This window comes from Aspergillus nidulans, chromosome VI (assembly GCF_000011425.1).
Source record: "Aspergillus nidulans FGSC A4 chromosome VI".
Lineage (NCBI taxonomy): Eukaryota > Fungi > Ascomycota > Eurotiomycetes > Eurotiales > Aspergillaceae > Aspergillus > Aspergillus nidulans.
The window spans coordinates 1,537,083-1,562,587 of record NC_066262.1 but is presented as its reverse complement, the minus strand read 5'-3'; the positions used below and the strand labels follow the sequence as shown (position 1 = coordinate 1,562,587).

General features: G+C 50.1%; 12 protein-coding genes across 12 annotated transcripts, besides 1 other annotated feature; 7 read left to right on the top strand and 5 right to left on the bottom strand.

Annotated features, from left to right (window-relative positions):
- Nucleotides 1-25,505: part of a sequence feature (contig 1.51 915..1114266(-1)) that runs on past the window's edge.
- On the top strand, nucleotides 392-1,771 carry ANIA_03163 (protein stoA). The gene is made up of 4 exons (XM_050612533.1): nucleotides 392-613; nucleotides 675-789; nucleotides 858-1,350; nucleotides 1,396-1,771. The coding sequence occupies exons 1-4, from the start codon at nucleotides 424-426 to the stop codon at nucleotides 1,630-1,632; spliced, it is 1,035 nt and encodes a 344-aa protein (XP_050468444.1). The 5' UTR covers nucleotides 392-423; the 3' UTR covers nucleotides 1,633-1,771.
- ANIA_03164 (uncharacterized protein) lies at nucleotides 2,063-3,049 on the top strand (the record flags this gene model as incomplete). The annotated part of the gene is made up of 1 exon (XM_655676.1): nucleotides 2,063-3,049. One exon carries the CDS (start codon nucleotides 2,063-2,065, stop codon nucleotides 3,047-3,049), a length of 987 nt encoding a protein of 328 aa, XP_660768.1.
- Nucleotides 3,852-5,726, top strand: ANIA_03165 (glycosyltransferase domain-containing protein; the record flags this gene model as incomplete). The annotated part of the gene is made up of 2 exons (XM_655677.1): nucleotides 3,852-4,055; nucleotides 4,110-5,726. The coding sequence occupies 2 exons, from the start codon at nucleotides 3,852-3,854 to the stop codon at nucleotides 5,724-5,726; spliced, it is 1,821 nt and encodes a 606-aa protein (XP_660769.1).
- On the bottom strand, nucleotides 6,076-6,848 carry ANIA_03166 (uncharacterized protein; the record flags this gene model as incomplete). The annotated part of the gene is made up of 2 exons (XM_655678.1): nucleotides 6,076-6,765; nucleotides 6,843-6,848. The coding sequence occupies 2 exons, from the start codon at nucleotides 6,846-6,848 to the stop codon at nucleotides 6,076-6,078; spliced, it is 696 nt and encodes a 231-aa protein (XP_660770.1).
- On the bottom strand, nucleotides 7,399-9,712 carry nop58 (RNA-processing protein NOP58). The gene is made up of 3 exons (XM_655679.2): nucleotides 9,483-9,712; nucleotides 9,224-9,384; nucleotides 7,399-9,168 (listed from the first exon to the last, which is right to left on the bottom strand). Exons 1-3 carry the CDS (start codon nucleotides 9,605-9,607, stop codon nucleotides 7,694-7,696), a joined length of 1,761 nt encoding a protein of 586 aa, XP_660771.1. The 5' UTR covers nucleotides 9,608-9,712; the 3' UTR covers nucleotides 7,399-7,693.
- ANIA_03168 (H(+)-transporting V0 sector ATPase subunit d) lies at nucleotides 9,913-11,238 on the top strand (the record flags this gene model as incomplete). The annotated part of the gene is made up of 4 exons (XM_655680.2): nucleotides 9,913-9,944; nucleotides 9,995-10,083; nucleotides 10,136-11,019; nucleotides 11,067-11,238. 4 exons carry the CDS (start codon nucleotides 9,913-9,915, stop codon nucleotides 11,148-11,150), a joined length of 1,089 nt encoding a protein of 362 aa, XP_660772.1. The 3' UTR covers nucleotides 11,151-11,238.
- Nucleotides 12,082-14,044, bottom strand: ANIA_03169 (ribose phosphate diphosphokinase subunit prs3). Its single transcript, XM_655681.2, has 3 exons — nucleotides 12,826-14,044; nucleotides 12,456-12,779; nucleotides 12,082-12,404 (listed from the first exon to the last, which is right to left on the bottom strand). The coding sequence occupies exons 1-3, from the start codon at nucleotides 13,750-13,752 to the stop codon at nucleotides 12,348-12,350; spliced, it is 1,308 nt and encodes a 435-aa protein (XP_660773.1). The 5' UTR covers nucleotides 13,753-14,044; the 3' UTR covers nucleotides 12,082-12,347.
- On the bottom strand, nucleotides 16,540-18,617 carry ANIA_03170 (pseudouridine synthase DEG1; the record flags this gene model as incomplete). The annotated part of the gene is made up of 1 exon (XM_655682.2): nucleotides 16,540-18,617. The coding sequence occupies exon 1, from the start codon at nucleotides 18,532-18,534 to the stop codon at nucleotides 16,540-16,542; it is 1,995 nt and encodes a 664-aa protein (XP_660774.2). The 5' UTR covers nucleotides 18,535-18,617.
- Nucleotides 19,406-20,392, top strand: ANIA_03171 (putative Rho-like small GTPase; the record flags this gene model as incomplete). Its single annotated transcript, XM_655683.1, has 5 exons — nucleotides 19,406-19,506; nucleotides 19,600-19,825; nucleotides 19,924-20,043; nucleotides 20,111-20,268; nucleotides 20,341-20,392. 5 exons carry the CDS (start codon nucleotides 19,406-19,408, stop codon nucleotides 20,390-20,392), a joined length of 657 nt encoding a protein of 218 aa, XP_660775.1.
- On the bottom strand, nucleotides 20,424-21,862 carry rps0 (40S ribosomal protein uS2). Its single transcript, XM_050612532.1, has 2 exons — nucleotides 21,607-21,862; nucleotides 20,424-21,534 (listed from the first exon to the last, which is right to left on the bottom strand). Exons 1-2 carry the CDS (start codon nucleotides 21,774-21,776, stop codon nucleotides 20,823-20,825), a joined length of 882 nt encoding a protein of 293 aa, XP_050468443.1. The 5' UTR covers nucleotides 21,777-21,862; the 3' UTR covers nucleotides 20,424-20,822.
- Nucleotides 22,089-23,076, top strand: ANIA_03173 (mitochondrial 37S ribosomal protein MRPS28; the record flags this gene model as incomplete). The annotated part of the gene is made up of 2 exons (XM_655685.2): nucleotides 22,089-22,168; nucleotides 22,223-23,076. Exons 1-2 carry the CDS (start codon nucleotides 22,123-22,125, stop codon nucleotides 23,074-23,076), a joined length of 900 nt encoding a protein of 299 aa, XP_660777.1. The 5' UTR covers nucleotides 22,089-22,122.
- On the top strand, nucleotides 24,393-25,199 carry ANIA_03174 (uncharacterized protein; the record flags this gene model as incomplete). Its single annotated transcript, XM_655686.1, has 2 exons — nucleotides 24,393-24,846; nucleotides 25,006-25,199. 2 exons carry the CDS (start codon nucleotides 24,393-24,395, stop codon nucleotides 25,197-25,199), a joined length of 648 nt encoding a protein of 215 aa, XP_660778.1.

Here is a 25,505-nt window from a genome sequence, read left to right as displayed (position 1 = left end):
AGCGCGCTTGAGGCAGTGCTGAAGTTTGATCATGATGTAAGAGCTTTCATATGTCTGAGTAGGTAGTCATTGAATGGGGATTCGGCAGAACACTTTAGCCCATCCAGAAGTTTTGACACCTCGCCAACCAAGGAAGGTGGTCGACCCTGGCTCAGCCTTGGGAGCGGAGACCTCCTCCATGCTAACCAATGCGAAAGCTGGCTACCCCAGATTAGTGCACTGCCCAGGGCAGATTGGCCCACCCGGGCGACACCTATGGCCGTCTTTCCCGACCGTGGTCGGGTGGTCAACAGGTGACGTCCTTGAGCCTGCGGACTGCGCTACTTAAATACCATTCCTCGCCCTTGCTTTTTCTATCCTAGCTCTCTGTTCCAGAAGCATCAATCCATCAGTGGATTATATCTATCTTTCAACACCTACACAATGTCTGCCGAATCAAGCACCGCTATCAACACTGCTGCCAACACTGGCGTGAATGGCAAGGCCACGCAGCAACCTCATGGCCTTGTCGAGGTACAGCCTCCTCGTCTGTCCGATCTGCAGCCGCGGTACGCATCCACAATCGAGCACGATGATAGCAACCCAGAAGCGCACGGCTGGTACGCGTCGTTTAGTATGTCGAGCCCTAAGAAGGGAGTCAAGTTTCGAGAGAGCTAACCAAGCGATTTCTATAGAGCATACCATCGGTGAATGTATCGGAGGACTGGGAGTTATTCCTTGCTGCCCATGCCCGAACCCCTTCAGGCCCGTCCAACAAGGTGAAGTCGGCTTGGTGACGCGATTCGGCCGGTTCGTGCACTCCAGTGACCTGCGAAAATAACAAAAACAACGAAAAACGCGCAGCTAACATAACATAGATTCGAGCGCGCAGTAGACCCTGGTCTCGTCAAGGTCAACCCGCTGAGTGAGCGTCTTATCACAATCGACGTAAAGATCCAGATCGTCGAGGTTCCTCGCCAGATTTGCATGACCAAGGATAACGTGACCCTGAACTTGACTTCCGTCATCTACTACCAAGTCGTCTCGCCTCACAAGGCGGCGTTTGGTATTTCCAACATCAAGCAAGCACTCGTAGAGCGTACCCAGACCACATTGCGTCATGTCATTGGTGCGCGTGTTCTCCAAGACGTGATCGAACGACGTGAGGAGATTGCTCAGTCAACGTCGGAGATCATTGAGGAAGTGGCTTCAGGATGGGGTGTCAACGTCGAGTCTATGCTCATCAAAGACATTATCTTCAGTGATGACCTCCAGGACTCGCTGTCCATGGCAGCGCAGTCTAAACGTATCGGAGAGAGCAAGGTCATTGCCGCTCGTGCTGAAGTCGAGTCTGCCAAACTTATGCGTCAGGTATGTGCTAAGCCATTGTCCCGCGATCTAAGCTAATCAAGTCAGGCCGCCGATATCCTTTCTTCTGCTCCTGCTATGCAGATTCGATATCTCGAGGCGATGCAAGCTATGGCTAAGACGGCCAACAGCAAGGTCATCTTCCTTCCGGCGCCAAACCAAACCGTACAGCAGCAACTAGCGGCGGCGGAGAATGCTGGCGAAGGGCCTAGCCGCTACGCGCCGCCCCAGGGAGGAGATGGGTTCCAGCATGCGATTAACGCCCGTGTGGTGGAGGACATTTAAACCCGAGATTGACGATGGCATGAACAACAGTAGTATTTGGGATTGGGGTTTGATTGATCTTGTGGCTTTGCTTTTTGGTTTAATATCACGATACCCGCCTTTAATATGTATTATCTGAATTCAAGATGACTATCTTTATGAAGCCTTCCATCTGCCGTGGCAACAAAGTAGATGCACATACTACCCAACCGCGCAACGTACTGTTTATAGACTCTACTTGAGATACTAAAGCAAAGTGAAATAATTTCTGTAAGCAATCCACTGTATACAATGTAAACAATGGCAGGCGGTGAACCACCCCAGAAGTCATTGTGGGGTCGATCTAGCCCAGGCACGGTATCCATCAGTCCCGCTGGACAAATTACTGCTTCAAAGATGCCAACTCAGTCATAGAAACACAGTTCCCATTTTCCATAATACCCCAAGCGCAATGACGCCGTCTAAGACGCCCAGTCCAGCTCCGCCCCCAACATCCGCGTCAACATTGACAGTCAATCCTGATTACGCAAATCCATCTTTCGACCCCGTCGACTTCCTCAACGACACTCTCCCGCCACTGAGTCTCCAATCTTCACAGTTTCAATCCCAATCAAACCCGCGTGCCGTCAATCTCACCGACCTCTCCACTCGCGTCCAATCTATCCTGTCACAAACCAATGCCCAGAACATCCGCCACTCAAGCACGCTTACTTCTCTTACGGATGAAATCATCCGCAGCGGCAACCGGCTCGCGTACGAAGTCGAGGTTCTTCGCGGTGAGGCGATCGCACTCTCGGACTTGCTGACGGAGGGGCTGGCAGAGGAGATTGCGAGGTTTACTACTACGCCGACAATTCCGGAGGAGAAACCCGAAGACGAATCAGATCCCACAGAGCGAGGAGAACACGAGAGGAAAAAGAGCGAACCGGAGTATATCAGCAACCTTCGCACCCTGAATCAGGTCCGGGCGCGCTTGGAAGAAGTCGTTCAGACCTTCGGCGACGCAATGGAGTGGCCGCTTCCACCGTCTGAGACTTCGATAACGTCCTCGTTCATCTCTGTTTCCGCACCAGATTTAGGCCCGGACAGTCAGACGCGTGAGGAGAAAGGACAGGAAGCTGCAAAGAAGCTACGTGGTGAGATCAATGAGCTTCTGGATAGCGATGGTGGGCTTGAAGCTGCAGCGCGCAGGGTGGAGGCTCTACGGACACTATCTTTGGTGTGGAAGGGGACAGCGGAGGAGAAGGCGCGGGTGAGGTTTGTGGACGGATTAGCAAAGCTCGTCGAGGAGCGGAGGAGGGCAGTTGAGGCTCCGTCACAGAGTCAACAGACACAAATCTCGGGGTCGAGGGGGCATCAAAGACAGGAGAGTGAGGGGCCTGGGGGCGGGATCTTCCGCAATCTGCAACGGTTACGAGAGGAGATTTACTTGGAATGAGTTGTCCGTTTATTCCATGTTGATTGCAGGATAGACATACATACTGGCGTTTGGGGGTTTGTTTATATATACCTTCGCACTGCATCTGACTTGCTATTTAGCCACTGGTTTCCACTTGCGACCGGCTTTGTTGTACATCTAATGACTGATTATTGCCTGGGTACTCCACAAATGACAGCGGCAAACTCAACAGCAGCAGTTGATCATAGCTGCACTACCAATAGATCATGGTTTATTAGCGAGAACTCTTGTGCACTAATGCTGCCAGGGCCTGGGATCGGCCTGTCAATATGAAACGGCAGGGTTGGGTCGGATTACGCGGCCACTACTAGGGAGAATTGGCCCGAGCATGAACGGAAGGTTAAACCCAAGATATTCGGCTCGCAGAAAGAAACATAGGCAATTCATACTGGATATAAGAATCAATCAGTCGGTTGGGTATAGATAAACAAGCATGTCAAAGATTCCAGGTCTCTGTAGACAAATTATGTGCCACATCGATTGACATTGACAGATCTGAAACTAAGTGCCGGGTCGGGGCTGTCGCAGGCGACAGCTGCGTCATCACAGCAGTGCAAATCTTCTGCAACATGGCCTCTTCTTGCCGTTGATCTTTTCCTTTCTTCTTAAGCTCATCTGTCCTTTCTCTAGGCCCCTCAGAGTACGAAGGAGTCGTTATCATCCCATTCCCTGCGCCTGCGGTGACTAAATCCGCGCCGGAATGTTTATCTTCAACCTTCTCTTCCACGATTGAAATCGACAATTTCCCTTTGCTCCCAGCAACGCACAGCTGAGTTTCCAGATGGCCTTGCGCGGGTTCCTGAGCGGCCTGGACAACCACTTGCCTGGTCCCTGGGCTGACCAGTACAATTCCTGGCGATTGTCCGCCACGCGGTTCCTGCAGCAGACTTACTATCCTCGCCCACGGCCGCGACCGACGCGGTTGCTTCTCGCAGTCGCAGGATGCTTCTTTTTGATATTTCTTTTCATGCGGTCTCCGGGCGAGGTAAGCCCTCTGAAATGGCAAATGTGGGACTGCTAAGGACTGACGATTCTTCAGCCGGAGGTCAATCACTGGCTTCAATACCCCTCGTACCACCCTTTCCACGGTCGACCTGAAGACGCCACGATCATAACCCCCCGGATTGCCTACGATCACAATGATACCTTTATACTGTCGAATAATCTGCAGAAGACGAATGCATCGTTTCATCTCGTCCTGCCCGCGACCCGCAGCAACCCAGGCCTATGCCGTACCTTGACTTCGGCCATGATTCTAAATTATCCGCCGCCAACGCTGGTGCGCTATGGGAGAGAACTTCCAGCGGGATCGGCCGGACATGATTACATGGTTGACAGAATTACTGGGATATATAACTTTTTGGCGTACACCCCGCGCCTCCAGGATCATGACATTGTTTTGGTTGTGGACGGCTTCGACATTTTCTTCCAGCTGCCGCCAGAGGTTCTAGTCAGGCGGTATCAGGAATTGCTACGGGAAATGAATGCGAAGTTACGTGAGAGGTACGGTATGGTTACGGTGGATCGACCATTCCGCAAGGATGGCGTGGAAACACACCAGAAGTACTCGCAGCGCGTGATTTTCTCCGCAAGCAAAGAGTGTTTTCATAACCTGACAGACGATGCCGGCTGTGCCAGTGTGCCGGAGTCGACTCTCCCGCCGGATAGTTATGGGTGGAAAACGGACACACAGGAGCAATTGACCCGCCCGCGGTGGCTCAAGCCAGGCGCGGTTATTGGGCAGGTAGCCGACCTAAAACTCATCTACGCGCAGGTCTTGCGGTTCGTTGAGGAGCACCGCGCAGTCGACGGGGACTACCTGGCCCTGACGCAGATGTATGGTCGACAGGAATACGTGCGCGAGCTGGAACGGCGTCGAACCTCAAACAGCTTTAAAGAGCTGTTAAATCGATGGATTGGAATATCCGAGGCCACAAACATCACTATTGTCCCTCCACACCTTCAACCTGGCCAACGCTATGAATACGGAATCGGCGTGGACTTTGAATCGCGTCTCTTCTTCAATACAGTAAACGCGAAAGAAGATGTCGAGTGGCTGCGCTACAATAACGTCTCCAAAACATCCACAGTACAAGCGGAGCACCGGGTCCCTCGCGAAAGCCGCCTGTTGCTCCCAGACGACGTCTCCGACCATAAACTCGGCAATCCTTTCAAGCAGCCGAAATATAGCAAGAACGAGTACGTCAACCCGCCCTGGAACGACACCCTCGACGCACTCCCAGCCAATCGGACATGGAGTAATATTCCTCTCTTAACAAACATCCACTCCGCCGAAGTGCCGGCTCTCATTCATATGAACGCAAAAGACAAGGGTACCGTGCGTGACACGTGGTGGTCGAGAATGTGGTACGCCCCTTGGGCTCGCGCTCTCTTGCGCAAGTACATGCGCTCACAAACGGGCTTTGATGCGGCGCAGCATGCTCTGCTGGACCAGAACTTCTGGGATGTGCGCGGTGGCGTTGGCGGTGTCTGGACAGATAAGGGCGAGTGGATAGACTATCCAGAAGTCTGCTCAGGTTTTGAGAGGGACCTTTTCGATGATGGTCTTGGACCTTTTGGCGAGGAAGACGGAGGCGAGTATGGTGGACCAGTTTATAACCAGTGGGGAAATCTGGTGAAGGGGAGGGAATTCTAGTCTACGGACTTTGAAGGATTTTTTACTGCTATATTTTATCAGCTTAACACCCATGGTGAGCTGCATGTTTGGCGTTAGGCTGTCTGCCTGTGTTACTCTGTTATATTATGGCTGGCGTATGGTTCATGGGTACTTTCTCTTTTCCTTCTGTTGCTTTTTAAAGATACCAGATAGATGCGAGCACTACGTAGCTCCAAATTGACGAGAATTATACTCTGTTGGTACTTTTACTTCAATTTTCCCTTTGATATCCGTAACCCTAACTCCGACGCAGTATATACATAACAAAGGTATCAGTCATATTGTACACCCCGCTCATCCCGTCGTCAGTCCCTCGATAATAAACTGGCTATGAGGTAGCGGCACCCAACGTCTCCCGAACGATCGCCAAAATCTCCACCACATTCTCATCACTCAATCTCTGCTCGCGTTCTTCAATTATTGTATCAATCAACGCCAGAGCACCGTAGTCGCCTGCATCTCCTTCGCCCTCTCCTCCCTCTCCATCAGCCTTACCATCAACCTGACCTTCAGCCCCCTCTTGCTCGACCCCTTCCCCATTTTCAGGCTTAGGATCACCTTCATCAACATCCATTCTTTCCGCTCCCACTCCCTCAAACCCATCTTCAACCCCACCCTCAGCCGCAGCACCGGCGACACCGGCAGCAGTAGATATTCCCACCCCCAGATTAACAATCATAAGGACCTCCCCTTTCGTCAGCCCGTACGGCTGTAATCTAGTGACAAGCTCTCTGAGCGCATGATCAAGCGCATCCTTCCTCCTTTCCTTCCCTGATCCCGGTTTACTCGACGTAGCTGTAGCTGAAGATGTTGGGTAGCGCAATAAATGCGGTGCAAGACGGCTGGCGTAGTTGTGGATCTCCTTGACGACGGTATTGTGGTCGCGCAAGTCGGGGCTCGGAATGAAATGCTTCTGATTAACGCCTGGTGGAGCGGTCGGGGGCCGTCGTGGCGGATTTGCAGTGAGGTATGAGAGTACTTCGATATTTGTTAGTGTTGCATCTTGGGGATTTATTATCTGTTTTTAGTGCTCGTTAGTTTGGATCGGTTGGAATATGTGGTGGGATGGAGTGATGGGCGTAATGAGTTACTAACCCGCATTGTGTTAGAATAATAGGTAACTTTGTCAGACTGCAAGGAAATTGAAAATTTGATGTGTTCATCAAGCAACTGCTGAAGGACTGGTGGTGATTCGTGAGGGGAAGATGAGGGAAAAATTAGGCGGTGGAAAGTAAACTGTGAGGTTTTGCTGGCAGTATCACTAAGTTGAGGGAGGCTCATGTAGTAGGCGGTGTATTATGGTGCTGCGTTGACTACGAGGTGGACAACAAACCTCGCCATAAATTTAAGAAAAAGGATATGTATAATATACACAGATCCGAAACCCAGTTCTCAAACTGGCTGAGCTGTGCGCCCCTGCTCAGCGTAGTGATATCACTGTTTTACCGTATCTCTCAACAGCTCCGTAACCCCTCACGCCGTAGATAAGACCGACGAGAAGGAAAGGCTGGAAAATTTCTGTCTAATATTTGGAGAGTATGCAGAAATATGATTGCTGGCTTCGTTGATACTGTGGGATCCCTGCTCCGCTGCTTGCAGATGTGGGACATACAGGGCCCCGTGGAAGTGGTTGAGCATTGGGCGTCAGCGTATACGAAGAGGCTTTGTTAAGAGTGTCTATGCATGCCAATGGTATTGGTAGACTGGTGCCCAGATGAATCCAACAGTTGCTTTGTATTAACTGGAAATAAACGAAGAAGCACCATCAATGCGCCGGGAGGGACCAAAAGTATTCCCATCCTAATGCCACCCAAACATTGCACACTAGATCAAAAAGAGAGCAAGGAGAATAAATCACTGGAAAATCAACCCACATGGCACATGTGATATCATACAGAAGAAGGAAAAAGACATAGTACCCTTGAACTTTTTTGCTTTCTGATATCTTAATCATCCCTCTTCTTCTTCTTCTTTTTACCGTCCGTGTCTTCGGTCTCGTCTGATCGCTTGCGCTTCTTCTCCTTGTCATCGCCCTTGGACGCCTTCTTGGCCTCCTTCTTGGCCTCCTTCTTGGCCTTCTTGATGTCCTTCTTGCTTATGGCGCTGGGGTTACCGGCGGCGTCGAACTGAATCTCGCCGCGTTCTAGCTTGCGCTTGTACCGTTTGACGCTTAGCCCGGCCTTCTCGGCTAGCTTCTCGATTTCTGAGCCCTTGCTCTTCTTAGATTTCTTGGACGTCTCTTCGTCAGAAGAGTCTGAGTCTACCCCGTTAGCGGCGGGTTCCTCGTCGGAATCAGCATCAGCCATTTCTTCGTCCTGAACCTCCTGAACGAGCATTTTCTTGGAAGGAGTAGCCTTATCCTGATCCACGGCGTCCGCGTCAGGGTTATATTTTCGAGCTTCGTTGATGTTGAACTTGCCGGGTTGGGCAGAGGCGCCGTCGGGACCAATAGCAACGCCACGAGGCTTGAGGGGCTTGCCTTCCAATGCGGCCAGCTTGCGCTCCAGGTTGAACCGGGCCTCTGTACCAAGGGCAGCCTTGTCCTCCTCGGTGACATCGTCGTCCCATTCGGCGAGGGCGTCGACACGGAGACCGAGAGATGCCTTCGCAGCGAGCACTCTCGCCATTTTACCCTTGTTCTTTCCAGTCGCCTGGCCGATCAGAGAGGCATGGTAGATCAAACCGTACTTGGGTGTGTCGTGCTTAGTCTTTAGAGCACGGAAGAGAGCCTTCTCGGCACCGAGAATTTGAAGAGTACTGGCAGGGCTCTTGGAGAGGTTGGTCAAGCTACCGGCATGGGCGATGAGCCGGGCTCCCACAAGATCACCGACAAGAGCGGTAAGGTTAGGGGCGATGGCGTTCATACGGGCAGTGATATAGCCGGCAAGCTGGGAGCGGTATTCAGAGAAACCAACGACTTGTTCAGCCAGGGCCTGAATGTTCTCCAAGTCATCCTCGCTGATTTCTGTACCCATAGACCTGTCTGCCGCGGCCTTCACAGCCGCCTCAATTTCTTCAGGGAGGATCTCTGCAAGGTCGGCGTTCTCAAAATTGGACCGCATACCCATTTTAAGAACGAGTCGCGAGTAGGCGATGTTGTCGTTGAGGATCTTGGCGAGTTCAGGGAAATGCCAGCCATACCATTCCTTCACACGCATAGCGTAGTTGTTTAGTTCTTTGTCAAGGTCGTCCAGCAGACCAATAGCTTGCACGATCATAGTGTCGATCTTGTCGGGAGAGAATTTGAGCTTATGTCTGGCAAGAGAGTGAGAAAGACCCAGAGACATGGTGGACATGTCTTGGGGGAGAAGACCAGGAATCAGCGTAGGCAGATGTTCACGAATGGCACGGTAGATGTCGGCCGTTGTGGAATCGGCAATTAATGAAATATCAAGACCGGGAAGCTTGCCAATGGCATTTCCTACGCAGCGGCAAGTCAATTACACTGTCGGTATGTAAGCGGGGATCAGACCTACCCAACTTAGGATCAGCTACGGCCAGTGAGACCTTCTTCTCATCCTTGATTTCATCAAGAAGGCTTGCCAGGCGAGGGGTGACCTTTCCTTCAACAACAGAGGCGACTTCCTCGAGGGCTGCTGTGGCGCTGTCGAACTTCTGGAAGCTCTTCAGCTTGAGCCTATCTTGAATGTTAGACGCAACGGAAAAACTTTGTCGATTGAACAGGACAAGAGATTCAACAGGAAAAGACAGAAAAAATGACAGGGATAAACGCACAGATTGGAAACACCCTCTGCCGTAGAAGCCTCGGTAGCAAGATCGTCTCGCTTCAGAAGCTTCTTGTCCTTAGCTTTGAGCAGGGCATAGCCCGCACTCGTCTCGGTCAGGATGAAAAGCGTCATTGTGTGCGGTCACGACTCCCAGGTGTTGAAAATAAGAAAGGGCAGCGGCCAGGAGTAAGAAGGGAGGGACTGGCGAAGTGTGGGCAACCGTGGATTCGAACCTCCGAGAGCGTGCTGCTGGAGGATTTTTTTTGGCTGTCAGTAAAAAGTGCAGAAAAAGCGCCTGCTGTGGCTTGTGGCCCGCATTTGTGGCTAGTATGTGAGGCGGTGTAATGGCTTACGTAAAACTGGCCGGCCAAAGAACAGCAGCACCTGGAGCTCTCCATGTCGATGCGGAGAGCCGTCTGATCTGCTAGAGTCACACAATGGAGGGCCTCTTTTTCAACGTCAATAGCGGGTAAGCTGACCTATACGCCGTATTTAGAACGGAGAGCTAACGTCTTGCAGCTATATCGAGGGGATTGTCCGTGGATATCGGAACAGCTTGCTTAACGGGCAACACTATTCAAATCTGACACAATGTGAGACTATTGATGGTACGTTTTTTGAATTGCGGTCCTTGATTCATCTATTCTAACAACTATCTAGATGTTAAACTGCAGCTGGCTCCTGCATATGGCGACTTTCTCGGAGCTCTTCCTCCCAACCCCTCCACCTCTGCCCTGGCTGGCAAGATGACCGACAAGCTTGTTGCCGAGTTCCGGTACCTCCTCGCACAGGCCACAGGGTCTACCGCAAGATTCCTAGAGTACCTCACATACGGCTATATGATCGATAACGTCGCTTTACTCATCACCGGAACGCTGCACGAACGTGACACTCGGGAGCTTTTGGAGCGGTGCCACCCCCTTGGATGGTTCGAAACCTTACCCGTACTGTGCGTCGCGACGAATATCGAAGAACTATATAACTCTGTGCTGGTCGAAACTCCGCTGGCTGGCTTTTTCAAGGGCAGCCTAAGCCACCAGGACTTGGACGAACTCAACATTGAGATTGTGCGGAACACACTGTACAAGAACTACCTGGAAGACTTCTACAAATTTGTCACCACACATCCAGACTTCAAGGGAACGCCAACACAAGAAGTAATGGCGGAAATTCTTGAATTCGAGGCGGATCGACGTGCTATTAACATCACACTGAACTCTTTCGGCACGGAGCTCTCTAAGCCTGAGCGGAGGAAGCTCTACCCCGAATTCGGCAAATTATATCCCGAAGGGTCACTGATGCTTTCTCGGGCCGACGATATTGAAGCTGTCTCGCTGGCCGTCAGTATATCCGCGGACTACAAGGCATTCTTCGATGCCGTCGGTCTCACCCAAGGCGGAGGTGGTCTTGGCGGCATGGGTGGCTCTGATGGAAAGAGCCTGGAGGATTTATTCTATCAAAAGGAAATGGAGATGAGCAAGCTCGTTTTCACCCGACAGTTTACTCCTGCTATAGTATACGCCTGGATGCGGCTAAAGGAACAGGTGAGGGATCCAGCTATTCTAGAAGCTTGCTTAACTAACAAGTTCAGGAAATTCGCAATGTCACCTGGATCTCTGAGTGTATTGCCCAAAACCAGAAGGAGAGAATCGGAAATTTCATATCCGTCTTCTGAGTTCGTTTAGCCTGTATCTTCATATCTTCCACAACCCGTCACCAGCGGACTCACTTCTGCCACGTCCTCAATATTTCTGTTTTTACTTAATATTACCCGACTGTACGAGCGTATCGATCTATTGCGTCATACGTATATGTGCCGCTCCGCAACTGAATCTGTTATCTTATAGGCGTTTGGAGTTTTTTTATGTGATATAGTACCTACATTATGCTAGCCGTGCCGTAACCTAGATTCTGAAGAATCGACCTTCTCTTTAGCTCCCATTCATCTGTATTTAGACATTGCATATGGGAAAATATTGTTTGAAGCCTAGTCCATGCCATGTGCGAATGCAGATGTTTAGACCTGTGCGCCAGTATGATATAGCCTATTGACGGAGCTTGAACCTATTTCGTTTTGTCATATCAAAGGACGGGTCACGTCGGGGTCAATGTACCAGGTATTGGCTGCCCGGTTTAGTTGAGATGTTAACGTAGGTTCGCAATACAACTGGTGGGGTGAGGTGTAATTCCGAGGTACAACCGAGCTACATCATTACCTTGTTATCAAAATTTCTAGTACTACTTGAGTGAGCCAGCAGGATCTGGTAAGGATGATGCCGTCTGTTGGCTACAATTCGGATAAATGCGTAGCTTGATGGCTGGTCTAGAGATAGGTTAGGTGTTTTCTACTTTTTATTTAGTCGTCGATCGCGAAATGTTATATACATGTCGTCAACGACGAAAGAGGGCTGACCGAGAGCAAGAGGGACAGAACGCTGAGCCGATGGTGCTCAGGCCTGATTCTTATGGTAGATGGAAGGCTTGAGAAAACGAAAGAAAAAAAAAAATAAAAGAGAAGAAAATGGATGGGCAGACATGTGCGCTACTGACGAGCTGGCGCTGGCTCGATTTTTCAGCCGGAAAAGGCACAACGGAGCCCAAGGTGTGCATCATGACAGGAGGTCATTATCTTGATTGTCATGAGAGGCTGAACTGTAACGGTCAAAATGGCTTCAAGCCAAGCTGGTTGGCGGTAAGACATGAACGTGTATGAGTCATAGATTGGCAAATGTCTTGAATATATCGCGTCATGAAATAGAAAAAATATCCATGAGTATATGGCTTCAGTTCAATGCTACTTTTGGAAGGTATTTCATCTCATATCTTTCACGCCAAAGGGCTACCAAGAGAAGGAATTGTGAATATTGACCATTTACTCGTACTGGAAAAGCGCACTGATACTCTCGCCGTGGTGGACGCGACGGATAGCCTGGAAGACTGTCAGTCAGAGTTCCTCGAAGGAAGTAGTTGAGCATTATACCTCTGCGAAAACGTGGCCGACCTCCAAGACTTCCAGCTTGGGGCATCGGCGCAAGTGCTCTGTCTGAGATACGCTGTTGGTTACGACGACCTTGTCTAGAGCGCTGGCATTGATACGGTCGATCGCATCACCGCTCAAGATTCCGTGAGTCACCAGAGCGTAGACTTGCGAAGCACCTTCCTTTTTCAAAAGTTTGGCAGCTCGGGTGATAGTATTTGACGTATCAGCAAGATCGTCAATCAGGATCGCTGTCCTATCCTTAACATCTCCAACCAGCATCATAGTTGCATTCTGACGGTCTGTGATCCGCGTGGGACGGCGTTCCTAAAGAATATTAGGAGGATATGGTGAGGATATCGGTAACACAAACCTTGTGGATCAGAGCGAATTCCATGCCCATGGAGTCCGCAATCGCAGTTGCCCGCTTGGCGCCACCAGCGTCTGGGCTCACAACAACGGCTTCTTTGTAGTTGGCGATGTTGCGCATAATATAGTTCTTGAGAAGGGGTCGGCCGTAGAGGTTATCAACAGGAATATCAAAGAAGCCTTGGTATTGGGGATCATGCAGGTCCATCGTGATAACGTGATCCGCGCCAGCACAAGTGAGCAAGTCAGCCACGAGAGTACCTGCTTGAGCCACCCACTGTTTATATCCAGGACGCGGTTCAAATTTATTAATTTTGTCTTGGCTGTCATCTAAGAGGCCGTTCGGAAGCGTGGACTTGCTGCTGTCCGACTTCAAAGATTCCATAGTGTCACTGCGAGAAAGCCCGTTGGGTAGGCGTTTCTTGACAGGGCTACCAGAAGACTCCTCCAGCTGAGCCTTTGCCAGACTCTTTTGTAGGTTATCAATACTGACTCCATTTATCGGGTTTCCGACCTCGAGCTTCCCGGGATGGGGGGTTGTAGGGGTGCTCTCGAAGGTATACCCGTTGGAAGCGCCCTTTCCTTCAAGCGATGATTTGACTAGAGGAGCTCCCGATTTGTTGTAAGGAATATCACTCTGGCGAGAGTATGGAAAGAGCGGGAGAACAGCGGTGACTCTTCGAGCAGACGCAGTTTTGCATGCCGAAATAGTGATAAGCAACTCCAAAAGATGGTCGTTCACCTTTCCACCACCAGACTGAAGAATGTAGACATCCTTTCCACGTACGGATTCTTTGATTTCAACCCTTGTCTCACCGACAGAAAACTTTGACAGCAACACGTCGGCTGGAGGAATCCCGAGTATATCGCAAATCGTCTGAGTCAGTTGAGGATGGGAAGTGCCCCCAATGACGACGATATTTCGAACCATAGTTGCCAGAATGTCGGTATGAGAAGAATGTCCTAGAAAGTACGCAAGTGGCCCTGGGGGTAGCCGATTCGGAGGCGGAGAAAACCTGGGAAAAGCCGCAGAAGCGGGTGTTCTGGAGGGGCGGTATCGATCGGGAACGTTAGCTCGGTAGATGCGAGGCGAGCAAAATGTGGAACGGAAAGTCCTAGAGTAAGGAGAGCCAGAAACTAGATCATGGCGGGGAGTCTTGAACACGCTTCAAGGGCAAGGACGAAAGAGACATGGAATGAGATGTAGTGGATCAAGATGTCGTGTGAGCCCGTAATGGAAGAAAAGAAAAAAAGCCTTTCTTAGTGGACCTTGCAGACCGGGTTTTCTGCCGTTGACGCCTCAGGTTTCAGACCGCCCCGATCAGGATAAGCGGTATCATGGCCCCTCGTCTTCAAAGGACCCCGCAGGAATGACGAAAGTTTGAGCAATCGTCGTCCACGGATTAGGAAAGCACACCACAACGTAAAGGAACAGAGGACAACACCAAACAAAACATCAACGTCCAGCATGCGGTTAGCCATCATCTCTCAGACTCAACAGTAGCTGTTTTGCCTGTTACGAAAGGGCTAAGAAGCTGCGGATTACACCAAGGACAGTCTCAATTGACCAATAAGTACTTGAACGTGAAAAAAGACTCGAAAAGAGACAAATGAAACAGGAATAGAAGAGAAATCCATGGTATTGTTCATTGCTCAGGTCCAAGTCCGGGTCCAGGTCCGGTTTCCAGTGTTTGGTTAACAACCAAAAAAAAGAGCTTGCATTATGGAGGATTCTTCCAATCCATTGGTATAGTATCAGGCCAGCTCCAGTAATCCTGTAATTCAAGGTCAGTAAGGAAGCAGCTTCGCGGAAGCCCAGAGCAACGTCCCGGTAGACAGACATACCAGGGATGAGTTCAGGTGAAAGGCTCACAGTAAAGTTATGCTCTGTTTATCTGGATCTCCAATATATTGAGAACCCCACATTGTTCCAAAACAGCCGATCCTTCAGCACTGTCGAAGTTGGTGATTTCAACGATTGAGGACAACGTGATGCACATTATTGTTAGGGATTTCCCATCATACACGATCCTACAGAACGTCAGTATAGAACACCGGATTCACACAAAGGTTTGCATTTTTACCCCGTGAAGATTTTTATAGGCGACCTGAATTCGCGATAAGTTCCCAATAGTGGCCACTCCTATCCTTGTAGACAAGGCGAACAGCAGGAAACAAATCTTCCTGCGTTCTAGCAGATAAAAATTCCTCTCCAGCATCTCTGATCAGATCAGCGATTCAGCCTTGAAGACAAAGTGCCTCCACCATGGGCACAGCTGTACGTGAACTCGCTAGCGGCCTGGGAGTCTTGGGTCTTAATATGTGATACAGCCGAGTTGAAGTCGATGGTCTAGAAAACCCGGTTCTTTAAAGATGATATAGCAGTCTATCGGTCTGTCCATACTCAAGACCCAGACAAGACCGAGACAAAAGTCTCGATCTTGGGTTATTTGATGGCTGTTCCTGTGCTTTAGGCGACCGTGTCAGTTTCGCGGGTGCCGCGCCCGAGGTCGAAGAATCTCTCGGTTGCTCGCTTGATCCTGATCATGTTTGTTTCCTGGGAGATTCCTGTTAGGAATCCACGGCATAATTCACTCTACCAGCCCCTTGAGCGGCAGCATGGTCAGGTCAGGCAACAAGCGAGAGTTGGGCAATTATTGTGTCAAATCAGGAGCGAAGAGATGTTGGTATCACGTGCACCCCGTGAGGTTACAGAGCAGATAACACTAGGCCACATATGGTCTAGCAGCTGATAGGAGATCTACGACGCAACAAGCTCCAGCTTCCAGGTTCGTTTCTCCATCATCAGTTTACAAGATTATTTGGCGGGGGATTAGGGCTCGTATGGCCTTGATCAGTTTCTGATTTGATAGCGTTTGAATCATCTTTTCTCTACAAATGCCTCTTCATCTTATATCGCGCCGTCCTTCTCCGACCACGGCGTCGTTCACGGTTTCCAATGCCTCCAGGCATACGAGTACCGCCGCAAAGCTCTTCTTCTACTTCCAATTCCTTCTTCGTGGGACAGTACTCGCGGGCGTACTTCTTATACATGCTGCGCGGTTTCGTCGAGCGTTCTTCAGCCATGACGGCCCCATTATACCTTGGACCGCAGTGTGGTCTAGTCCGCTGGGATCCTTCGTTTGTCGTGTTGCTGATACCTACAACTTTATTGGCATCGCCCTTGTTAGCATGGTCCTCATATTCGGCGTTTTTAAGAAAGGCTATACAGGTTCGTCTCCGTCATGCGCAGCTTGATGCGGTCTGCTTACCATAGCTTTGAAACAGAAGAATCCCTTTTGGTAATCCGCGGTTTAGGCATTCAAACATCCACATCTTCTCCTACTTATCTATCCAAGGCTGCGACAAGGTTCATCCCAACGACAGAAATTCAAGACATTGTCATACACGAGGCTTTCAAGGGGTTCGAAGTGCGCTTCTATTTGGCGGTGATTGTTGTAGGGGAGCCTGAGGTGGTTGTGGTCTTCCCGGTAAATCTCTCGATTATGCGCTCCTCTACAGAAAACGCATGTGCTTATGCTATTATGCTCAGAAACTCCTGCCGAACAGGGCAAAACTTGAAGAAGTCTGGAGAGGCTCTCGGCATTGCCTGTACGACTCAAAGCCATAAAGAATCCAGAAATTTGCTCTTGATAACATGCTCCGAGGAACGCCGAGGCTCTTTCGTGACTAAAATTTCTACAAAGGTATGTACAAATCATTCTGCTCCACCCCCTTTGTCCTTTTTGTCCGTTCTCCGCTGCTTTGCCGCGAGGTATCTTGCGTTCTGGACTTCAACAGTATCCATCTTCCTCTTTTGCGCGAGAGGGAGATATTGCCCCTTAGCTTTGCCCTCGTTTGCTCCACCAAAGACTCTGTGCACCTTATTCTGTTTTTCACGCTCTAGATTCTTGATGTTTCCGGTTCGCATAGCATTCTGATCACCTTGTTGAACTACTAGGTCTAGCAGTGCGCCGGCCAGAATTTCGTCCATTTTGCGTTGCCGCCAAACAGCCCAGAGGTCATCGACCACGCCGCCCACGCCGTATTTCCCCGACCCTTTGGCGTACTCGCTCCTTGCCTGTCTGGTATCTCCAGCGTAGACCCATTCCAGGGCATCCTCTCGCGTCTCACTGTCCTTTGCTGGAAAGACGCAATTCCAAAGAACTAGCGGGGCATCAGATGCCATCTCGTACATCGGTTTGCGCGGGTTTTTCGTCACGTCGAGCAATTCGCGCACGACTGATGGTGACTCCAGTCCTTGGCCAACAAGAAAGAGAATGCCAACCATGTGTCTTACTTGATGCCACAAAAAAGCGGAGCCTTGCAGATTGAACACATATACCTGACATCCAGGAGGCACTGAGCCTGCAGGTTTCTGGGTCAAAGAATCTGTGTCAGGGTAGTTTAATGCGCTGAATTCCGGCCGATTCACGTATCCCAACGGGCTGTTCCTGGGATCAAGTAGCTCGATGTCGGCACGATATATGATTCGCTCGAAGTTTTCAATTTGCTTGCTTGTATCAACTTTACAAAAGTTGCGAAAGTCATGCACGCCCTCAAAATACTTAGCAGCTTCACGCATAGCATCGATGTCTAGCCACCCCTCTCGATACTTTGGAGGCGCATCACCCTTCCGTGGAAGAAGCCCAAGAGGGCCCGGTGTCGGGGAAAATGCGGGTTGCGTGAAGAAATACTTGTAGTGACGCTCACGACAGGAGTAACGCGCATCAAAATCCTCTGGTGGATTTGGGCACCATGCCAGCACGCGAATATCCTCTGGAAGTGCTTTATTCAGCAGGCTGATGTAGGGTAGCTCATCCGCAATATCATCCCAGTCCTCATCCGCCACCGTTTCACGTGTAGTTTCCGCAGTGTCATTCGATACTTGAGCAGGCTTTGGCTCCTTTCGCTTCGGCCGAGCACTGCGAACCTTAAGCCCAATAACCTGGCCAAAAGCACTAACTCCACGATCCGTCCTTCCCGCCTTGGAGTACTCACACCCCTCCCAACTAATGTTAAACGGCTCAATTTCTTTCCTTTTTGCCTTTCGATCGGGAACATCCTCATCCCCCATATCCGTTGGGAAAATCAGCCTCGTCCTCATGAGCGCCTTCCACATCTCCTCCTCAATCGTCGGCAAAGCCGTTGGATTGTTGTTCGCATGCTCGAGACCCTGATATCGCTGCCCCAGGTATGCAAATTTTAATGCGATGAAGCGGAAGTTGTACTGTGAGGGGTCCATTTTCTTCGGTTGTTTAGGAGGTCGCACAGCCGGGGTGTGCGTAATGTCGTCGGGGTCATATTTTCCCGTCGCGAGCCATCTAGGGACTTCTTTTTGTTTGTCTAAATGCGCTTGCGTTTTTGTCGGCGTGGAGGTGGACGCGGATGGCGCGGGTTTGTATTCCGCATTCCGGGAATGCAGTTGGCGTTCTAACTCTGTAATCCGTTCAATGAGGCTGGTCGTACTCCAAGTTGAGTAGTCCGGGTTCTGCTGTTCCTGAACCTCTTGTATCTGAGCCGGCTGCTGTTGTTCTTTCTGCGCTTGTTGACTCTGGCCTGCGAGCGGGCCCTGGGGGGGGGCATTGCCGGACATGATACCTGCACGAAGAGAGTCGAGTTTTGAAAGGCCCAAGTGGCGATGTCGGCAGAATATACGGCTTGGATTGACTTGAGACAAGACGAACAGGGGTTTCAACTGAAATCTCCACATCCCCCGGTGTTCGTGAGGGATGTCGGGCGTGTCTTGGTCGGGAACCTTTCGCTCGGGCAGCTCTGACTCCGAGAAAAATCTTGCCCCAGTTTGCGGTGCATTGTTACTGTAGCTGTATTCGTATTATTACCGATAAGATAAGGCGCCGATAAGATAAAAGAGATTTTGGGAAGTGCGAAGCCTACGCTTCAGGCTTGTGCTTTAAGTTGATTCCCAAGCTATGTAATTGAGAACATATATCTCCTTGTGCTGCATTAAAGATACCCGTACGGCTATCCCCCTTGACTGTTATGAGCCAAAAATGGGTATCGAGTAGGATATTTTATCCATAATTCGGCGTTGAAATCAAATAGAAACAATTTAATACATTCGAGATTTGGGCATTAGAAACTCCCCAAGTGAACGGTTGACCTTGCAGGTAGTTTATGATACTCATTCGGTCACTAGCTATCCCGCTCTCGCTTTTGAGGTTATGCTTCGCCCAGCGATTTGCGGAAAGGGCGAGGTGCTGAGCTTGTCGGCGCGGTTATAATGTAGGAAAAATTTCTCTTATTTAGGATGTCCTTGGCAGCTGGCCCCGGCTAGTTCATTAATCTAATATCTATGCCCATATTCATACCTACTGTACGTTCCTGAGCCTGGTTGGGAGCCCGCCGCAATATACAAAATATGCTAGATGGGGTTAGTGGGCCATCCTTATCAGCTGTCTTAGCTCAGATAAAGTTACCTGTGGCCATGCTCGATCCTGGCCGATGTCTGCTTCACCGAGAATTTATCGTAAAGCAGCATTCTACTGTCAATGAAATATAGTTTGTGAATATTTGAGAGGAAGACGGATTGCTGAGGATCACCAAAGGTCCGTGATTATTACATGCCGGCAATGACAAACCCACAATCTAGGGAGGTACTTGAAACTCCAATCACAGTCCTGTTACTCGGCGACGCAGGGTGCGGCAAGTCGACTTTTCTATCGTGCGTATACACCACAAGCTTCCCTAGCACTGAGAATGGGCATTCATCTCCTTCTTACACCCGGGAACGGGCATAATTAACAACCCATCGCAGGGGACTTAAAAGTATTAGGAACGGAAAGACAGGCAATGAGCCAATAGACATCCTTCGTGACAGCGACCAACCGTTCGTTTATGAGATTAATTTCTCCAAGAAATCTTTCACGCTAGAGATTTACGACACGGCGAGTCCGAATCAGCATTGGACGACGCTCCAACCGGACGTTGTGCTCCTCGCTTTTGATATTTCGAATCGGGCGACGTTGGATGGTTTGAAAAGGGTGAGTTTAAACCACAAACCAGTCCGTTGCGTCTATAAAGTTATGCGAAAAAGAAAAAAAAAATTGTAGCTGATGCGTATCGTGTGTTGAATATACAGTGGCGGAGCGACATCATCCGCTACTTTCAGCGGGGAGAAGGCGAGCGCATCCCCGTTATGATGATGGGGTTGAAGAGGGATTTGAGGAAGGAGGAGGAGGGTGCTATATATCCGCAAGAGGTATGCGCCTGTCTATCTTCCCTTCTTTTGGCGCCTGTCACGTGGCTAACAGTTAGCATTGATATAGACGTATAGAATCGCGCAGGAGCTTCGCTGCGATCGATATGCGGAATGCTCAGCTGTTACCGGGGAGCTCATGGCGCAGACATTTGAGGACCTTGCGAGACTTGCCTACCAGACTACTACTGCTGCTGGCGGACAAACGGAGGGAGGGTGCCTCGTTATGTGAGTGGATAAGGTGTATGCAAGAATTTTGATCATTGATACCCATTGGACTGCTTGTATACATATATGAAGCGCCTACGCCCGTGTGCTCTTACTACTCTTACGGTTTGCGATGCAGTTTTAGAATATACGAATGGTAGCTTTCATCACTTTCATTTACGTATAACATACAGGGAGAAACCAAGGTAACGATCAAGTCCACCTTGTGGATTGACGGCACAGGGCTTTCCCCCAGAAGCTCACTGATATGAGAACAACTGGGTATCTTTCCCTCATCAAGTACCGAGTCAATCATTGAACAAGCAATTCCTCCCCATGAAACAAGACGTAAAGCGGACTGAACTCTGAGAGGATGATTCGTGACAGCATACCATTGGGTGGAAGAAAAAGACGTTGGTTTCGGGTGTAATTCTTTTGCCGTTTTTTCTTTTTCCTTTTTGAGTATTTGCGGAACAGAGGCTAGGATTGACATGCCAGGGGAATATATTTGATTTTCCTTCTCTTCACACTCTCCCAACAACTGTCCCGATATAGCCGGGTTGAAAAGCAGCTTTTTACCACTTGGCACCCTCGGCAGGCTGAGCCTCAGCCCAGTTCTCACCACCAGGGGCGGGAGCAGAGCTGGCAGCCCAGTCACCACCGTCAGCCTCCCAGCTGGTAGCACCGGCAGCCGCGAAAGCAGCAGGGGCAGCAGCACCCTGAGCATCCCAGCTCTCAGCAGCGAAGCCAGACTCGATGGCACCGGCACCGACATCCTCAGCGCTGGCAACCTTCTCCTCAGCAACCTCCTTGTTCTCCTCAGCCTCAGGGTCGCGGTAGAAGTAAAGGTCAACAACGACGTCCCAGTCAACCTCACGGTTGGCGAGGGTACCACGGAGACGGAGGACCTCACGGGCAAGTAGCCACCAGATCAGACCGATGGCGTGACGACCCTTGTTGTTGGTAGGAATAGCAACATCAACGAAGTCGGTGGGGGAGTCAGTGTCGCAGAGAGCAATGACGGGAATGTTGACATAGCTGGCCTCCTTGATGGCTTGGGCATCGGTGCGCGGGTCGGTGACGACGATGAGGCGGGGCTCCTTAAAAGAGCGGGTGATGTAGTTGGTGAAGTTACCGGGGGTGAAACGACCAGCAATGGCGGTGGCACCGGTGTGGGAGGCAAACTTCAGAACAGCACGCTGACCGTAAGGACGAGCAGAGATGACACAGATGTCGGCAGGGTTGTCGATGGCGGCGATGATACGGGCGGCCAAGAGGATCTTCTCCCTGTTTTCGTGCACGAGTTAGAACCCGCACACTTCGCGAATATATCACCCTCAATTCCTCCAAATAACGTACCAGGTCTTGCCAACGTTGATAACGTTGACACCGTCAGGGCGAGTCTTCCACAGGTAGGGTTCCATGTGAACCTGGAGGTTCTTGGATCCCAAGTGGCATTGAGCTGCGAGGAGCATCTCAATGTCCTGAGGAGTGGGGTTGAAAATGGGAGGAAGTTGAGAAGGGGCCATGATGGGCGATTGATACTGCAAAGTACGGCGATTTGTATATATCAATCGTCTGGCGCTTGTCGCGATGTTGAGGTCGAAGAGAGGACTGACGCGAGAGACAAGACAACTTTTCCTCCGCGGGAGATGGCTGATTTCGCTTCCCGGGTTTGTGAATGTTAGGGCTAGCCTAGGGTTGACAAATCATCATCATCTTCTCGATTACTCATCATGCCTTCTCCAGAGTCCCGAGTCACGTGTATTGTGTACCAAGACTGGACTAGCGTACTCCGTATTTGTCCTCAGATTGAGATTTTGGTCCGAAGTCGAGAAGCATTGGTGATCCCAACGGCAAGATACACTCTGCACAATGCCTCCGCGCATTTCCTTCCAGCCTTCACTCAAGGCATTCACCGGTAAGCTGTTCTTTCGTTGGTATCATTGGCAATGCTGAGACACCCTTGGTCTAGGGTCCTCACATGTTCAGAGCCCGCTTGCCAGACTATCTTTAAACCCGAGCAAAACGTCCGCCAGAGCTGGTTCCGCTGAATCGAGGGAACGCCGAAGACATGATCCTTTCTTGATGGCTCAATCGCGTCAGCGCAAGGCCGCGAATCTATCCCGTCAACAAGCCCTCGCAGAAGAGCGTAACGCCTCTCTCGGCGATCCCGTGCACGGAAGACCAACACCCTTTGTTGAAGCCCTGAAGATTCATCAGGCCGGTACACAAGAGTCACACCCCAATCACTTCATCACTCCGGATGAGCTTGACAAGGCTATCGATTACTCCAAGCACCTGACCTCCCCTATCGAGAACCCAAATAGAGCCACGGCAGACCCGCAGCTGGAGAAGGAAAGTGCAGAAAGGCACCTTGAGGAGGATAGAAATGCCCGCGAAGCAATCAGCCGAATCGTTGATATCAGGAACGGAAACACCGCCGACCAAATGCGCCTTCGCATTCAGAAGTGCATCGAGACTTTTGGCCGACACAACACCGACAAGACGTTGCCCCCGAAGCCTGCGGCTGTCCCGCCAGAGGGAGCGACCGTTCATCTGCAAAAGACTCCCCGAGTCGGTCCCGACACCGGCTCTCCCGAAGTGCAGGTCGCAATCCTTACCGCAAAGATTCTGAATTTGTCTAGACACTTGGAAACTACTAACAAAGACAAGCACAACAAGCGCAACTTACGGCTTCTCGTTCACAAGCGACAGAAGCTACTCCGATATTTGCGAAAGAAGGAAAGGGGTGGTCCAAGGTGGAAGAATCTTATGGATACGCTCGGGTTGTCAGACGCTTCGTGGAAAGGCGAGATTAGCATGTAATGGTTCAAGCGTTTGTACATTAGTTGTTTCTGAATCTCTCTCCAACAAAGCGTTGGCTTGTAACTTTACGATATTTGACCTCTGGCGTGTTAGGTCTTTCGACGCTGCTTCTCCGTCTTTCTTGTATAGATACAATTTCAATCAACTGCCGTCACTGAGGGTATGTTACGTGTTTCTTGGGGAAGCTACGTGGCCAGCAATATAGACTTCGAAGGTATTTCTGTAGCTAGCTGAGTCTGAGGTGCTGCTTCATCTAAGTTTATCGTCCTCACCCTAAATCCATGCCAGGCAGTTAAAGCTAATTTTGACCTGCACCGAACAATACTGTTCCAGCCTCGTCTTCCAATGCAGGCAGTTGGCTAGGGCGTGATAGCGCTTACAGAACTACCAACCTCCTGATATGAATCATATCTAGGTTCATTCCCTAATAACAAAGACAGGCAAGAAAGCTACGTCTATTTCTTTCTACACGTAAACTGAGCCAATTGGGTTGCTGCCAGCCTATCGCCCCGTCTTATTCGTATGCTGCCATGAGTGGACCTCCGTATAATTCATCCTCAGAGCCAGCAATACGTCTGATTTCCTCTTGGTAGCCCACAATGGTGATGTTAGCTGAACCGCAACGTTCAAAATGAGAAGTTAGGAACAAGAGTGATCGACTAATGCTGTGACTGGACACTGATGGAGGGCCTCTCCAGGAATCTAAACCCGGCTTAATCGATGAGCATCCTTATTTCAAATTAACACATAAGATGATGATAAGGTCCTTTTCCTTACGGACGAACTACTTTGCACTGACAGCCTATGAATCTACCGAATGTTTTATGAAGGGTGGAGCCGGGGCCAAAACAGATCATAAAGTGCAGTACTGACCGCTTTCTGGGTTTGGGTTCTGCCGGCATGTCACTTGTTCTTGGCACCTCCTTCCCCAAGTTAATTTTCCCTCACAACTTAATTTCCGCAACCTCATCTCATCTGCTTTCTAACACTTCAACATCTCATCCTACCGAAGGTGAGTAAACTTTTGCTAGCACCAGCAGTCTATGTCGCAACCATAGAAGATTGTATCAGGACCTTTGAGGAGTCTTTGTGTCCTAAAATTCTTCTCTCATTCTATATCTTCCGCACGCGCTCCCCGATCTTCAGGCTCCAAATCTGCCAAGCAAATCTCTCAATGTACATTTCCCCTTCTTAGCTAAAGCTCTTGAATCGCAAGTCGGACCTCGTTTTATCACAGTTACTCTTCATTGACTTTCTCTGTCGCGATATTTCACGAAGTCCTTGTCTAATCGCGCAAACACAAATATACAGTCAGAATGCGTACCCGTTCTCAGCCAGATTCACCTGGTGGCTTCGTCTCCCTCGATGACAATAAACGCGCTACTCGTCGTACTACCAGATCAACGAGGTCTGCTTCCAGAGCTGTTTCCCAGGAACCTACTTCTGAACAGCCTGCCGAGCCTACAACACAACCAGCGACTCGGTCAAAAACCCAGGCACGCACTACCAAGAAGACCACTACGAAAAAAGCCACCTCGACTACATCAACTGCAAAGCCTCAAACTCGCAAAGGTGCGAGGCGTGGAACGCGAAGTGCCACTCGAAGGGCGGAGCACAATGCGACCGAAGAAGTGCAAGAGAGTGTTGAAAAGAACACTCATGACACTGTGCGAACGGATAATAAGGAAAATGTTGATGTCAACACTGGAGACCTTGAGTCTCGCCCACTTGCGTCGGATTCGGCTTTAATGGAACCTAAGAATTCAGAGCGTGAGTACCACACCTATCATTGTTTGTCAGCTTTTTATGTCATCGTAAATTTCTTTCCCCTCTTCTTTCATCTCCCTTTTACTCTCAAAGGAGTCACAGGAATCCAGAGATTCCCAGTCCCAAAATGTCCGAGTGCTGCAGGATGCCGAAGGACCACAGGTGTACGCGGATATCAAGTTGACCGTGAACCGATATATGCCGACTTCTCCGCGCCGGTCATCAAGGGTCAGATCGATAGACCATTTGGTACCCCAAGCCCCAAGGGACTTACCGGTCTTCGTCAAGTACTTCGCTTAATCCCATCCCGGAAGGAGATGACTTTGACCATCCTGCGAGCGCCAATATTGGACTAAGCAAATATTGCCCTCTCAGGCCACCCTATCTCCGGCCAACCCCTCCAAAAACTCTGCGACCCGAACTGTCACCCCATCCGTCCCAGTCGAGCCTCCAGTATCTTCTTTTACGTGCATCACTCTGGGAAACACTATTCCACCTTCACTATCACTCCCAGTTGCTGTTCTACTCGCTTGTTCTGGATTTTTGGCCTTGGTTTTACTCCCCCAACAAGTATACCAATGCGCCAACCAGCATCGAGATCTGTCCTAGAAACTGGGTCTGGACAAGGACAAAACTTCGACAAAACAGACAATCATTCTCAT